The 15,115-nt window shown below is 50.4% G+C and overlaps 1 protein-coding gene across 3 annotated transcripts; it reads right to left on the bottom strand.

Annotated features, from left to right (window-relative positions):
* Positions 1 to 1,281, bottom strand: Pyy (peptide YY). 3 transcript variants are annotated; one of them, XM_074048911.1, is made up of 4 exons: positions 1,092 to 1,280; positions 504 to 691; positions 338 to 412; positions 1 to 187 (listed from the first exon to the last, which is right to left on the bottom strand). In XM_074048911.1, exons 2-4 carry the CDS (start codon positions 689 to 691, stop codon positions 163 to 165), a joined length of 288 nt encoding a protein of 95 aa, XP_073905012.1. In that variant the 5' UTR covers positions 1,092 to 1,280; the 3' UTR covers positions 1 to 162. The 3 variants fall into 3 exon arrangements, with proteins under 3 accessions (XP_073905012.1, XP_020036028.1, XP_073905013.1); XM_020180439.2 differs by having other exon boundaries at positions 332 to 412; positions 1,092 to 1,276; XM_074048912.1 differs by lacking the exon at positions 1 to 187 and having other exon boundaries at positions 328 to 412; positions 1,092 to 1,281.
* Positions 1,282 to 15,115: the final 13,834 nt, after the last annotated feature.

Consider the following 15,115-nt stretch of genomic DNA (forward strand, 5'->3'; position numbering starts at 1 on the left):
ACATTTGCTCTTTATTTGGGGATCAGAAAAAGACCACACACACTCCTCCAGCCCCAAGAGAGCCAGGGGTACCGAGAAATGGGCGGAGAGCCTCCACCCCTGAACCAAATATGCAGATAAGTTGGTGTGATTAGCATATCTCCCAGGAGGCCTCGCGGGTCTTCACCACGGGTCGGTGCCTTCTGGCCTGCAGGAGGGAAAGAAAGGGAATTGGACCTGGGGAGGCGAGGCCGGGAGAGTCGCAGGTGATGGCTCCAGGACGGGGTTCCGTGGGCCTGGTCACGCTCCAGGGGCCGGTGTGTGGTCAGGGGGGCCCAGGGGGTGCTTTTACCGCGACCTGATGCGTTGGTTCTCGCCGTCGGGGAGCAGCAGTTTGGAGAGTAGAGCGTCCGAGCTGTCACGTTTCCCATACCTGGGGGCGGGGCCACACAGGGGCGTGGTCAGACCCCCCCTCCCGATGGAGCGGGGGGGGGCGCCCCGGGCCGCCCCGCGCATGCGCTCACCGCTGTCGGGTGACCAGGTTGAGGTAGTGGCGCAGGGAGGCGTAGTAGCGGCTCAGTTCCTCCGGGGAGGCATCTTCCCCCGGAGCCTCGGGTTTGGAGGGGTAGGCGTCGACCAAAGCCCCCAGGCAGGCCAGCAGGGTCAGCAGCACTGCAGCCATGGCGGGCCACGGCCGGCGCACTGTCGCCATCTGGAAAGGGGAAAGTGGAGCGTGTGTCGTCCTGTGTCTCGAGCCTCGACGGAGGGAGACTGAGGCTGCCATCGGGCCCTGGTGGCCTGTCTAGGGCTGGTGGCTGGTACCTGACCAGGGTCCAACCACCAGCTCGCTGTGTGTTCTCCCCACTGTGCCATCTCTGGCCTCAGTTTCCTCATGTCAAAGAGCCATGCCTCCCCACTCCCGCTATTGCCCAAAGAGGAAGACGCAGGAAGAAGGCCATGCTGGTAACCAGGTTCCCGGGCTTCCTCCCACCTCTGCTGGCCCCTTCCCATCCAGCTTCCTGACCCTCAGCCCCAGCTCCCACCATCCCGGCCTCAGTTTCCACACAAAATAGCTAGGTACCAGACCATTTCTGAGGCACACAGCTACTCACAGCGACAGCTCCAGAAGCAAGATGGGATGAGAAGGTGGAAGGCAGGGCTGGAAAGCTGGAGAAAGGTCGAGCTGAGGCCTCTGCTCAGCGCCTTCCTTGCGGGGCTTATATCCCAGCCTGAAAAGGGAGGGGGAGGCCAGGAGGGAGTGCCCTCCCTCCTCCCTCCGCCCATCGACTTTACACCAGCTAGGATGAGATGTCTCCACCCCACAGGAGCTGAGGGGGCAGCTGCCGTGCTCAGACAGGGTCCCTTGCCTGAACCCCCATCTTCACCCCACAGCCCTCCAGTGGCAGGTCTAGCCTCCTGAGAAACGGAAGCCTTTGGATGTAGACTCCTGGAGGAGCCCCTAGGAAGAGGAATGAGACTCCATCCTCCCTAACCTGTCCCTGGAGGGGGTGGGGAACATTCCCTCCAGCCTGTGGGACCTGTGACCCCTCTTTCCAAGAGACAGCTCTTTTCAGCCTCTGCTCCTTAACACCTTGGAGAAAAACCCAGGAATGACAGGACCTGTTGGGGAAGTCTCTTTCTATTCCAATAGAAAGGGTGAATATGACCTTGGTTCCTGACCTCTCTGATGTCCTAGGGGAGAGGCCTCTCTGGACATTAAGCTCTCCATTAAGAGCTGCGGAGACCAGGCACTTGGGAGTCAGAGGCAAGAGGATCATGAATTCAAGGCCAGCCTGAGCTACAGAGTGAAATCTTCCCTCAAAAAAAAAAAAAAGAGTTGAGGAGCACGGCAGGAGGAGGCAGAAAGCAGCCCTCCAGAAGCAGCTGAACGGGTCACCTAGGCATCCAACCTAGCACATACAGACCCTGGTCCAGCCATGAGCCCTCTCCCAAGGCAAAGCCCCACCCCCATCTAGGTGTTATTCAGGACACTGGTGTCTTCCGCAGCTGAGTGGTGCCAAGTTGCCCAAGCACATGTCACTGTCCCCAGAACATTACAGCCTCTGGGGCTCAGGTCTGCACCCAGAGCCTTTGAAGGAAAGAGGAAAGGACCAACGTTTTTTTCAGCACTGCTGTGCACAGGATAGTACACGTCCTACCGCTGAATGCTATGAGCTCAGATCAGCCCCAGTTTACAGGTAAGGAAACTGAAGCGCTGAGAGATCACCCATGATGGGAGGGGGTAGAGGAAGGCCCTAGACTGCCAACCCCTTCAAACCTGCCCGTCCCACCAAGAAGAGAGAGGGCTCTTGGTGGACTCCCATAAAGCCCTTTCCAACTCCCTCTCCCTGGCCCGGCATAGCCTGCACTGCTTCTGGGCCACGGAGGCAGGAGGAGCCATCTTGCCCAGGTCCCTGGTCCTGGGCTGCCTCCCCCCACCCACCAGGACAGATGGCTATTGGTGCTATTTTTAGAGCTCTCCTGAGATGGAGAGACCAAGGCGCCCTCAGTCATCTTTTTATGGGTTCAATCACCTGCACACTCCGGAAATGGATCCTTATCAGCCAGTTGGGGCCCATGGACCCCCGCACAACCCAAGAAACACCCTGGGAGCCTGTGTCTGAGGGGCAAGGCACAGCTCCATCCTCCAGGAACCCCAGTCTCAGAGGAAAGGCATGGGGATCCCTACTCTTAGAATTCCCAGAACAGATACAGGAGAGACAAGCCTGTCTCCAGTATGGAGAGGAGACAGAGCAAATAAAAGAATTTCTTGCCTCTGTCCTCCAAAAAGAATTCCAAACCCCATGGGAAGATGAAAGATGGGTGCTCACACTGGGGATGGAGAGAGGGCAGCCTAGGGGCTCATTAGGATAGCCACCATCTCAGGGGTCAAGACCTAGCAAGGACCCTGCAGGCTGAAGGGGACAAGGATATTGGAGGGGGGGTGCCCTTTTGACCGTGCAGCACTGGCCAGGGTTGTGAGGGGGGTTCTAGAGTGCTGGCCCCCAGGCAGAGAGAGGTGAAGGAGCTTGTGCTTGTGAGATGTGCACAAGAAATCCAGCATCCCTGTCTCCCCCACCAAGCCTTGTGGAGTGTGGGTCTGAGGAGGGTCAGATGGCAGGAGAGGAGAAAGTATGGAGAAGCCCCTGGACACGGCAGGGGGCCGGGGGGAAGGCCTGGATTCAGTGTACAACCTTTGAAGAAGTCACTATCCTGTTTACCTCCCTAGTAAAAGTAAACAGAACCCAGGGTGGCCCCTCAATGTAGGCCAGGTACCAGCCCCCACCTCCTCACCAGCCAGCCCTATCCATCATGGCGCTGCCCTCCAAGTCTACTCCCCAATTACAGGGCAAGCCGACTGCTTCATTAATCACCACCTCCACATCATTGAAGATGTTATTAACTTGTTGATTAGTGGGGAGGATGTCTCAAGCCTTGATCAATGGGCTCAACTGCCCCCACCCCACCACCACCTGCGTCACTGACCCATGACTCAGGCGCTATGAGACATGGGGGGAGGGGAACTGACATCTGTGAGGGAAGAAACTTAAGAAACAATTGTTACTGTGGACTTGAGACCAGGACCTGCCTCTAACTTATCCTTGTAGGGTAGGGGCTCAAAATCACTGAGGTTCCCTTAGTCCCCTTCTCAGAGCACCTAGCAAGGCCACACCAGGTCAGGGAAGCCATGGACCGAGACAGGAGACAAACATTCCCCTTTCCTAGTAGGCTCAAGGCCACTCATCAAGAAGGGTGGGCCAGCTCACTATCCCAATAGGCTTAGCATTCTGTACCCACTCCCACCCGCTACATGTACCCTTTACCCAACCCCTGGGGGCCTCTCGGACATATCGTACACTGAGCAGCACTGCTCCACTGCCTTCAGCCCTCAGACAAGGCCTCAGGCCCATGCCCCCCAGATAGCAGGCAGCTGTACAGCAGGAATGAGCCAGTCCTCCTTCAAGAAGCACCTACTGGGTTGGGTGTGGCTCAGTGGTAGAGCACCTGCCTAGCATGCACCAGGCCCTGGATTCCATCCCCAGCACTAAAAGAAAAAAACAACAAAAAGCAACTGTTAAGCCCTTTCTGTATGCCAGACATTGTTCTAGACACTGAAATAGAATTCTGTTTGCCCTCATGCAGCTTATATTCTAGTGGCATGAAATAAAAAATAAACAAGAAAGGAAGAATGTGTGTTGGATGATAAGTGTTATAAAAAAAAATCAGGGTGAAGGGGATAGAGGGTCAGGATGTAGGGGACTTACCATGTGTTGGGCAGTTGGAGAAGGGCTTACCTATAAGGTGGCATTTGAAGAAAGTGAGAAAGCAAACCAGGAGGCTACCTTGGCAAGAGTGTTCTAGGCAGAAGAAACAGCAAGTACAAAGGCCCTGAGGTGAGAGCATGCTTGGTGGTTTGAGGAATAGCAAAGAGGTCCATATGCCTGGCATGGGGAGAGGCAGGAGATGAGCTCAGGGAAGTGGAAAGGGGTCAGATCATGTAGGGCCTGGTAGGCTACTGTAAGGACTTTGCCTTTGGCTCAGAATGAGATGAGAGATTTGGATGGAGGGGTGGTGTATGTTCTAGAAAAAGCACTCTGCCTACTATGTGAAGAATAGACTGGAAGAGGTCAGGCAAGGTCAGAGTAGGGAGTCCAGTTAGAAGCCCACTGCAATAATCCAGCCAAGAGCGGACAGTGACACACACACACAAACACACATGCACACCTCACACCTGCCCACCCATGTTTAATCCAAGAACCACTTCTGGTTGTGCACGTATAGGACTGACATCTAACATTTCTCTAGTTGAAACAGTCCTCTGGAGAAGAGCGGAAAATCAGTGGATGTTTCTAGCAGTCCAGCTGTGCCTGCTCTTTGCCCATCAGGGCCCCTCTATTAGTTCATGTGAAACTCTCTTTGTACCTTGGTGACTGACCACAGCCCAGGAAAACATTGGCTACTGTGACCATGCCTATAGAAATGCAAGCATGCTCATTTTGTCCTGAGAATAAATATCCTCTTGCTTAAAAACCCTCCGGCTCTTTGCACAGAATGAGGGAAAGAAGGAAGAAAAGCCAACTGACATCATTAAGAAATGACAACCTCCCTCCAGAGAGATATTGGCCTCATTCCAGGAGACTGGAGTTCTCTCTATTTTCCATGATCCATTACTGTGGGAGCCACAGAGCAGAGAGCCAGTGGGACCATGGGAAAGTGAGTGAGCTCAACAGGAGCTGTCCAAGCCATGTCTCACCATGGACTCTGGTTGTATTTGGCAGGTGCAGTTATGAGACAGTAATGCCAAGAAAGAAGGGGTTTTCACTGTGGATGGGAGTTGTTGAAGGGGACCCAAAGAAACACTGGTACCTGATGTGCATTTGTGCATTTGAAGTCAGAACAAGATGACTAAGGCATATATATGCCTTTTATTTCTTTGTTTCTTTGTTTGCAGTGCTGGGAATCAAATCCAGGGCCTTGAGCATGCTAGGCAAGTCTCCACCACTGAGCTAACCCCAGCCTTATGTCTCCTTTTACAATTGTTCATGTTAACAAGCTTTTTCAAAAGACTCACCAAGAAACCAACCCTGCTTATGTCGAAGCAAGGGCTTCTCCAGTCCTATGTATTTTCTATGTAGTTTAAATGATTGTTACAGGGTTTATACACCACTTTAATAAATTAGATAACTAATAAAGTTTGACTCAACAATATAAAGTGCCAGTGTATGTTGTGAATTTTGTCCTTTTTTTCATTGTGTGTTGTGAATTTTGGATTGATATACTCTGAGTGACCTTGAGCTCCAGCCTCTGGGATATCTGTATCAGCCCCACCCCACCATGTGCAGGTGCTCCTATTCTCAGAAATGAGCCTCCGCTGGAAGCCTGGCCTGTGCTGCTGGCACAGAAACTCAGGTCTCCAAAGAGGCATGGATTTAGGGGGAAAACAGCTGTAACCTGTGTGAGACAGTCAGCTCCCTGACTCACCATGCCATGGTGGACTTCTGTCTTAGTGACCCCTTGCGTCTCACGTGGTGCCTGGCACATCATAGGATCCTGTGAAATTGTTGTTGGATCAACCAACACATGAGTTAAGATACTGGTGCAGCTGCCTTAATACAGGCCAAGTCATAACAGCTTAAATACCATTCATGTTTACTTCTCCCACATGTAAGAGTTCAAGCTGGAGACGTGACTCTGAGCTACAAGGAACTCTGGCACCTTCCACCTTGTTCCTCACAGACTCTCGTCTCATGTTCACCTCCTCATATCCACATTCCAGATCATGGAAATAGGGAAAGAGAAGGCAGAAGGCAGGCATTTGCCTTTTAAGAATATTATGCCACACCTGAATACCAAGTGTAATCCTAGATACTCAGGAGGAGAAGATGGGGAGGATCACGACCTCAGGTAAAAAGTTCGAAAGACCCCATCTCAACCAAAAAAAGCTGGGTATGGTGATATGCAACTGCCATCCCAGCTAGATGGGAAGCACAAATAAGAGAATTGCAGTCCAGACTGGCCCAGGTATAAAGCAAAAACCTTACCTCGAAAATAACCAGAGCAAAAAGGTCTGGGGGCATGACTCAAGTGATAGAGTGCCTGACCACAAGTGCAAGGCCCTGAGTTCAGCTCTCAGCACTGCCAATTGAAAAAAAAAAGAAAGCTGGGGTGTGGGGCTATAGCTCAATGGTAGGGTGCTTGCCTAGTATGTGCAAGGCCAGCAGAAGAGGAAGAAGAAGGAGGAGGAGAAGACTGTGATAAGAAAGTCACACACATTGCAGCTCCCTGGCCAGCACTTAATCACACAGCCACGTCTAGCCAGAAGGAAGGCTGTTGAGGTGTGTGATCCCCAACTAGAAGGCTATGACCCCAGAGAAATTTCTGAGGATTCTGCTACAAAAAGACGATAAAAATGAGCCAGGCATGGTGGCACACACCTGTCATCCCAGCTTTGTGGGAAACATAAATAGGAGGATGGTGGTCCGGGTTGACCTGGACATAAGTGTGAGAACCTATCTGAAAAACAACCAAAGTAAAAAGATCTGGGGGTGCAGCTCAAGTGGTAAACCACCTGCCTAGCAAGTGTGAGGCCCTAAGTTCAAACCCTAGTACCACAAGAAAAAAATAATAAAGATTGGTTACTGGGGAGATAAACAGTCTTTACCCCAGGATATGAGAGATGAGGGTGGGAGTGACCATCTTTTACACACAAGGCAGCCAAAACCCGGAAGGGGAGCTAAGGGGAAGAGAAGATCTCCAGGAGAAAGTCCTAGCTCTACCATGAGGAGGAGAAGGGAGGCCTAACACTTAGAACAGAGGAAACCCCATTTTTCTTTTCCTTGTTTCCTTGTGCCCTAGTCTCCAGACAATTCTGTGGCAGTGGCAATGGTGACAGTGACATCAGAGCCTACAGACACCTACAAATCTGAGGAAAGAGAATGTCCCCTCTGAGCTAAAGAGACATGGTCCCACCCTTGTCAGTGTCCCACACCTGTGATCCTAGCTATTCAGGAAGCAGAGATCAGGAGGATCACAGTTTGAAGCCAGTCCAGGAAATTAGCTCAAGAGACCCTATCTCCAAAAAAAAAAAAAAACTTCACAAAAAAGGGCTGGTGGAGTGACTCAAGGTGTAGGCCCTGAATTCAAACCCCATTACTGAAAAAAATCATTTGGAGGTCAGGCATGGTGATGCCTGCCTATAATCTCAACACTTGGGAGGCTGAGAGCAGGACGATTGAGTTTGGGGGCAGCCTGGATACATAAGGAGACCCTGTTCAAAAAGAAGGAGAAGGAGGAGGAAGAGGAGAAGGGAAGGAAGGAAGGAGGAAGGAAGGAGGGAAGGGAAAAGAAAAAGCATTTGACAAAATTCAGCATCCATGCATTAAAAAAAAATAAAAACACTCTTATCCAACCAAAAATGGAAGGATTCTTCCTCAACTTGATAAAGAGCATCTACAAAAAATGTACAGTTAGGTGCCGGTGGCTCCCAGAGACCAGGAGGACCACGGTTCGAAGACAGCCCAGGCAAATAGTTCACAAGACCCAATCTCAAAAAAACCCTTCACAATAAAGGGCTAGTGGAGTTGCTCGAGATGAAGGCCATGAGTTCAAGCCCCAGTACTGAAAAAAAAAATTCATGGCTAATATCATAATGTGAAATGCTTTCTCCTTAAAATCAGAAAATATAAGCATACTAGTCTCATTAGTCCTATGCAACTTCATACTAGAAATCCTAGCCAGGGCAGTAAGGTAAAAAAAGTAAAAAAGGCACATAAACTGAAAAGGAAGAAATTAAAATATCCCTATTTGTAGATGATAAAATTGACTACACAGAACACACCAAGAAATTCACAAAGAAACTCCTAAAAATGTATAAATTGGGCTTCATAATAACTAAAAACATTTGCTCTTTGAGACACTTAAGAGAATGCAAAGATCAGCTACAGGCTGGAAGAAAACAATTGTGAGTCATATATCCAACCAAGAACTTTATCAGAATACATGAAGAACTCTTGAAAATCAACAATATGAAAGTCAACAATCCAATATTTAAATACAATGGTCAAAAGATATAAACCAGCCGGGCACTGCTGGGTCATACCTGTAATCCTAGCTGCTCAGGAGGCAGAGATCAGCAGGATCGTGGTTCAAGGCCAGCCTGGGCAAATAGTTTATGAGACCATATCTTGAAAATACCCAACACAAAATAGGGCTGGCAGAGTGGCTCAAGTGGTAGAGCCCCTGTCTGGCAAGCATGAAGACTTGAGTTCAAACCCTAGACCACCAAAAAAAAAAAAAATTAGAAGTGGGAGAAGTTTCCTGACTATTATTCTGTATCCTGGCTATGGTGGTGGTTATAAGAAATCATACCTGGGCTAGGCATAAAGTGCCTGGAAAATAGCAGTCTTTCAAAAAGTGCTAATTATGTGAAGATAAATCCCTGGCTTCCTAGCTGAGGCACCACCAATAGAAGAAGCACCTGGTAAATACGCACAGGCTACTTAGAGATCTCTGGCTTTGGCCACAGTTGGAAGTGTGTACCTATAATCCCTGCTTACTCAGGAAGTGGAGATCGAGAAGATGGTGGTACAAGGCCAGCCCAGACAAAAAGTTTGTGAGACCCTTTCACCCCCCGATCAATAAAGAAAGTTAGTGTGGTGGTGCACACCTGTCATCCCAGCTAGTGTGGGAAGCCATAGGTTGGAGTACTAAGATCCAGACTGGCCTGGGCAAAAACCTGAGACCCTACCTGAAAAAAGCAAAAAGGGCTCAGGGTGTGCCTCAAGTGGTAGAGCACCTGCCTAGCAAGCACAGGCCCTGAGTTCAAACTCCAGTAACCACCAATGGCTTCTTCCCTGGGGTCTGAGTAGGGAATAGCACATTGAAGACTGCTCAGCAGTGGTTTGAGTAAGATGTGGACAAGCACTTTTTCCTTCTTTTCGTTTATCTAGAGTTTATATTTTTCTACAGCAGATACATATTACTATGGTAATTAAAAATAATTAGGGGAAAGGAGAAAAATTATAAACAGAGTAGGACCACAGACAGAGCCCCCTGGTGCTAGGCCACCACCAGGACTTGTTTCAGCTTTTGATCTGGCTTTAGAACTGATCTTCAACTAATGAGAAATTCTTCCAGCCTGCCAACCCTGTCACCCACACCCCCACCAGAGTCCACAGGATGTCAGGAGAGATTTTGCTGAACGTCTTGCTGAAGTCCAGACCCAAGGAGCTTGCAGCTCCCCCACCTCTAACCAAATAATTCCATCAACAAGAAAATCAGATCAGTCCAGAGGAATCCATTCTTCCTTGTTTCTGATCATGCCTTTCTTTTCCACACACTTACACACCCAATGTGGTGGAAAGAGTCATGGATTCTGGAGTCAGATTGCTCTGGGTTGGTTTTACAACTTTTCTTTTCTTTTTTTTTTTTTTTTTGCAGTACACTTGCTAGGCAGGCACTCTAACACTTGAGCCAATCCACTGATACATCTGTTTCCATCTCCTTTCCCTACCAAATTGTGGTCTGCTCAGGGACAAGTCTGAGCTCTCCTCTCTCTCCTTTCTCTCTCTCTCTCTCTCTCTCTCTCTCACTCTCTCTCCTTTGGTGGGACTGAGGTTTGAACTCAGGACTTAGTGCTTGCTAGGCAGGTGTTTTACCACTTGAACAATGCCTCCGCCCTTTTTGCTCTGGTATTTTAGAGACAGGGTCTTGCTTTTTGCCCTGGGATGACAGGCACATGCCACAGTTCCCAGCTTTTTTTTTTTTTTTTCGTTGAGATGGGGTCTCCCTAACTTTTCTCCCAAGCTGATATGGAATCTTTATCCTCCCACTCTCAGCCTCCCAAGTAGCTAGGATTACAGACCTGAGCCACCAGTGCCTGGCTTCTGCACTTCCTACCTTTATGCCCCAGTGCCTGGCACCAAAGGGACCCTCACTCCACCCCACCCTATTTATCCCTTCTCTCTTCTCAGCATCTCTGTCACTTGCCTCTCCCACCCATCTCCACAATTCCCACCTTCCCTCTCTACGTATTCCTCTCTCCCTCACCCAGAGTGACCCCTTCGCTCCCCCAAACCCACCTTCCCAGGCAAATCCTGTCCTGTCCCCACCCTGGGTCCCCAGTGTCCATCAGTAGCTGTTCTGTGTGGCTACTCCATGGCCCTCTGGTGACGGGGGTGATGAAGTGGCCTCTGCTCGTTTACTCATTTACTCAGTCGCTCGTTAGCAGCTTCATTAGTTCCGAGGGTTCTGAGGAAAGCCATTAGTTGTGACTCCGTCTGTACCATCCATCAGACAGGGGCTGGAAGGTGACAGCAGAGGAGAAAACAAGAAAATGACCTGCCTCCCGCCCTCCTGCCGCCTCTCAGGGGAAAAAGGCAGGGCCAGCTGCGGGGAAACCAGGAATCCAGGGCCATCCTGGACACCCCAGCTTCTGGCACCACGCTGGCTCTGCAGCCACTGCACCACTGCCTCCTGCCTCCACCCTACTGCACCTCTTTCCCTCTCTGCTAGGATTCCTGTAGCCTGCAGACCCTTCTCAGGACCATCTCTGCTACTGCCCCATGGGTCTTCTTACTTGGAGTCCCTGCTCCAGAGTTGAGGCTATTTAGGGAAAGCTCTGGAAGCTGCTGCCTGTGAGTCTGGGCTCTTAAAACCCACCCCACACACCAGTTTGTTTTTTTTTTTTTTTTTTTTTTGTCATACAGGGATGTGAACTCAGGGCCTATACCTTGAGCCACTCAACCAGCTCTTTTTTTGTAATGGGTTTTTTCTAGATAGGTCTCTGGAACTATTTGCCCAGGCTGGCTTTGAACTGCGATTCTCCTGATCTCTGCCTTCCGAGTAGCTTTGTTATAGGTGTAAGCCACTGGCGTCTGGCTACATACCCCAGTTCTTTATGAGACCCTGCAGTGGGCCCCAGGTTCAGGGCCTCCAGGGAACCACAAGGGACAGGCAGGTCAGGCCACCCTGTGCTCCCTGCTGCTCAGCCTGACCCCCTGCAGTGGCATGGCCCAGCATGCACCCATCTGCTGCTAGACTGAGCACCCTGAGCCCAGTACCCCCTCTTGTTCTTCTCCATTGGGGCCCCAGCACAGCAGCAGGCCAAGGAGGGTCAGGGTACCATGGAGGAGGGACAGGGTACCTGTGATGGATGGAGACATGACGGTCGTCCTTTCATGGAGGGGGAATAAGACTCAATGAGGTCAAGTGACTTGCCTTACCTAAGCCACCTAGTGTTAACTTGCAGGCTTGGGCAGACAGAGTAGGCAGGTGTGCTCTCTGGCTCCTCCTGGGTGTACTCAATATCTGTCCTTCCCTACTTCATTAGTCAGATAACCCTTGCCTTAACTGACACACAGCCATCGTGCATTAAAAACTCACATTCCTCAGCCTTCCCTAAGGTAGACAGATAGATAGATAGATAGATAGATAGATAGATAGATAGATAGATAGATCGAATGACTGACTAAGTTCTGGTCAATGAATTCCAAGAGGAAATTGTATTTGTAATTTCTATAAAGTGTCCTTAAAAGGACTTTAGGGCACCATAAAGCTATCCTTTTCTTCTGCCCCTTCCTCCTTCCTGACTACTAAAATGAGTTCTTAATGGCTCAAAGCAGCCATTTTGGACCATGAGGTGAGGGTTATACATTCGGGAGCCAAAGTAAAAACCCCGAAGAAGCCCAGGCCCCTGACAATTCACTATCAAACCAGCCCTGAGCCAACAACCTTGGGCTTTTACACAACAGAATAAAACCTGGTAGATTTATGGTGGCCATTCTCAAAGTGTGACTCGAAAATCTATAGCAGCACCACTGGCAACTAGTTAGAAACACATGTCATCTGCCCGTCCTGGGCCTCAAGTGGGGCCCAGTGATCTGTGTGGGGTTTTTCGTTTATTTGTTTTTTGGTTTTGGATGCACTGAGGTTTGAACTCAGGGTCTCACGCTTGCAAGGCAGGCAGGCACTCTTACTACTTGAGCCCTCCACCAGCCCATGATCTGTGTTTTAACAAAGGCCTCCTCAACTCTTGTGCAGCTCACATTTAACCCCATCCAAAAGAACAGACTGGATATGGGGCTTCCTGGCAGGGGCTGCACTCTACCATCCAGCATCTTGGTGGAAGAATAAAATTTAAAGCACATCTTCAGGGCTGGGGGCATGGCCCAAGCAGTAGGGCACTCGCCTAGCAACCCCGAGGCCCTGAGTTCAAATCCCACTACCATCAAAATAATAATAATGATGAAAAGAAAGAAGAGAAAGAATTTTTAAAAATACACTTCTTAACAAAAATTTTTGATATGTTAGAATATAATTTGCACAACCTGAGCAGCAGAAGCAGGCCAACCCCGGAAGAAATGGGAGCACAGGCAAGATGAGGCCCAGAATAGAAGCGGAAAGAGGAGGGAAGGAAAGATGGGCTGGGAGTTTAATGGGTGGCATGCAGCTTAAACCCATCCAAATGGTAGCTCCATAAACATTAAATTTTTTTTCAACTTTTTATTGAAGACTAGCACACACCCATTAAAGTGAGCAGACTGCAAATGTTCAGCTCACTGCATTTTTACAAACTAAACACATTCATGTAACCAGCATGTAGCTTAGGACTCAGGTCACATTACAATCTCCTTAGAGGCCTCAGTGCTCTGTGCCCACCATTTTCCTGCCCTGGGGGACCAGGACCACTTATGCTGATCTCTAACAAAGGAGTCACAGTCAGCTTGCTTTTAGGCCCAGCGTTTTTATTTGCTTTTTTGTGGTACTGGGATTTGAACTCAGGGCCCAGACCCGGTTTCATTCTGGTTTTAATGTCCATCTGCCTGGTGAGGAATGAAGTAAAGTGGCTTTTCATTTGCTTATTAACCTTTTATCCTTTTTTGTGAAGTGTCTGATCAAGCCTTTTGCTCATTTTCCTATCGAATTGAAAGTCTTTTATATATTTTGGATCATGAGTTCCTTAGGAATATTTTCTCCCAGTCGGTGGCTTGCCTTCCATCCATTTAAGATGGATGGTATAGTAAGAACCATGCATGGCACCAATTTCCAAAAACATTTTAAATCAGCAGCCAGTACATATGTGTCTTTTCAGAAATTAGATGGGGAAGGAAGAGGTGCTGGGATCCAGCCTGGGCTTAGAAGGTGTTCATTAGCTGGATTCAATCCCCAGCTCTGTCCTCCCCACTCCCACCCCCCATCCACCTGAACACATGGACCCACACTCTCACCTATACATACCACCTTCAAACTCTGAATGCCAAGTCAGTACTAGTTTTCAAGCACCCTGCTTCAGAGTGGAACCCCATCTGATGGAGGCACAGCTTGGGGCTCGTGGGAGGGACTGTGTTTTCCCAAGCATGACAGAGGGCTTGGGTTGAGGGCCTTCTTGCTTGTTTGTGAGAAGGGGTTCCCCTATCGATTCGGGACTTGAAAACATACCCATGCAGGCTACTCTGTGGCTACAGGGTGCCCCTGAGATGTGATGCCCTCCTGCCGTATATAACCAACCGGAACACTTGCACTTGGCAGCCTTACTTTCAGGCAGGAGTCAGGCCAAAACCAGAGAAAGGGCAGTACTGAGATTATAGTAGAAGTGGGAGTATAGGCAAAAGAAATCCAGTTTAGGCATAGGCCAGGAACAGGCATGACTGGACAGTGTGCAACAAGACTGGGCAAAGTATTTCAAGCTGAGGAGAGATTAAGTAAGACTTCCGTTTAATTTTGGGCCAGGGTGGATTCGGCGCTGGATTTCGTGTCTGAGCCTGGTGTCTGGACCAGTCTACACTCACCAGGCTCCCTGGTCTGGAGGCAGCTGCTCATTTTGTCCCTACTTTAGATGTCTTTGGGGAAGGGATGTGTATGGTGACTCCAAGTCTGTGGCCTCCAGCATCATGCTCGAGTAGGAGACAGGATTGATGAAGGCAACAGTAGGGAGGGTATAGGTTCCCCTCCAGGGCCTCTCTTGTCCCGCCCCTGCTGGATGCAGGTGGAATCCCCAACTCAGGGGCCTGTTCCGTGGCCAGTGACTCGGCCATTCGAGGAGACAGACTGAGTCTCCCACTTCTGGGAACGCAGTACTCAGTCAGGGCGGCTGCGGGGGATGGGGGTGTGTGAGACCTGCCAGGAGGCTGTGGGAAGGACCCGTCTGGCTGAGGGGACACTGCAGGGGACGCAATGAAGGCTGTGCCCAAGGGCTCTACGTCTCCAGGTCCTTGGGCATACACATGGCGGTCACAGTCCCCCTCTCCCCCGTGCACACCCGGCCAGCTCAGGTTCGGACTCCCCCACGCGCGTGTGCACCTGCACACCCTCCGCGCTCACTCTTGCACTTGCCCTTGCCCGGGGCTCAGCCCCGCCCCCGCGCCCCCGCCCCGGGGTCCTGCAGCCCCGCTGTTTGCGCAGCTAAGTGGCGTCTGTGTACCCAGGCGGGCGCCGCTTATCTCCGCAAACACTCGGATCCGCCGGAACCGCCCGCCGGCCCAGCCTCCATTAGCCCCCGGAACCGTGGACCGGCTTATCGGCCCATCACTGATAAGGACCTAGGGGACAGAGCGGCCACTCCCCAGAACCCTGCCTGCCTGCTATCACTCCTGCATCCAGAGTAATGGGGTCGCTGTCAGGAGGCCCCAACCTTGGG

The sequence above is a fragment of the Castor canadensis genome, chromosome 11 (assembly GCF_047511655.1).
Source record: "Castor canadensis chromosome 11, mCasCan1.hap1v2, whole genome shotgun sequence".
Taxonomy (NCBI): Eukaryota; Metazoa; Chordata; class Mammalia; order Rodentia; family Castoridae; genus Castor; species Castor canadensis.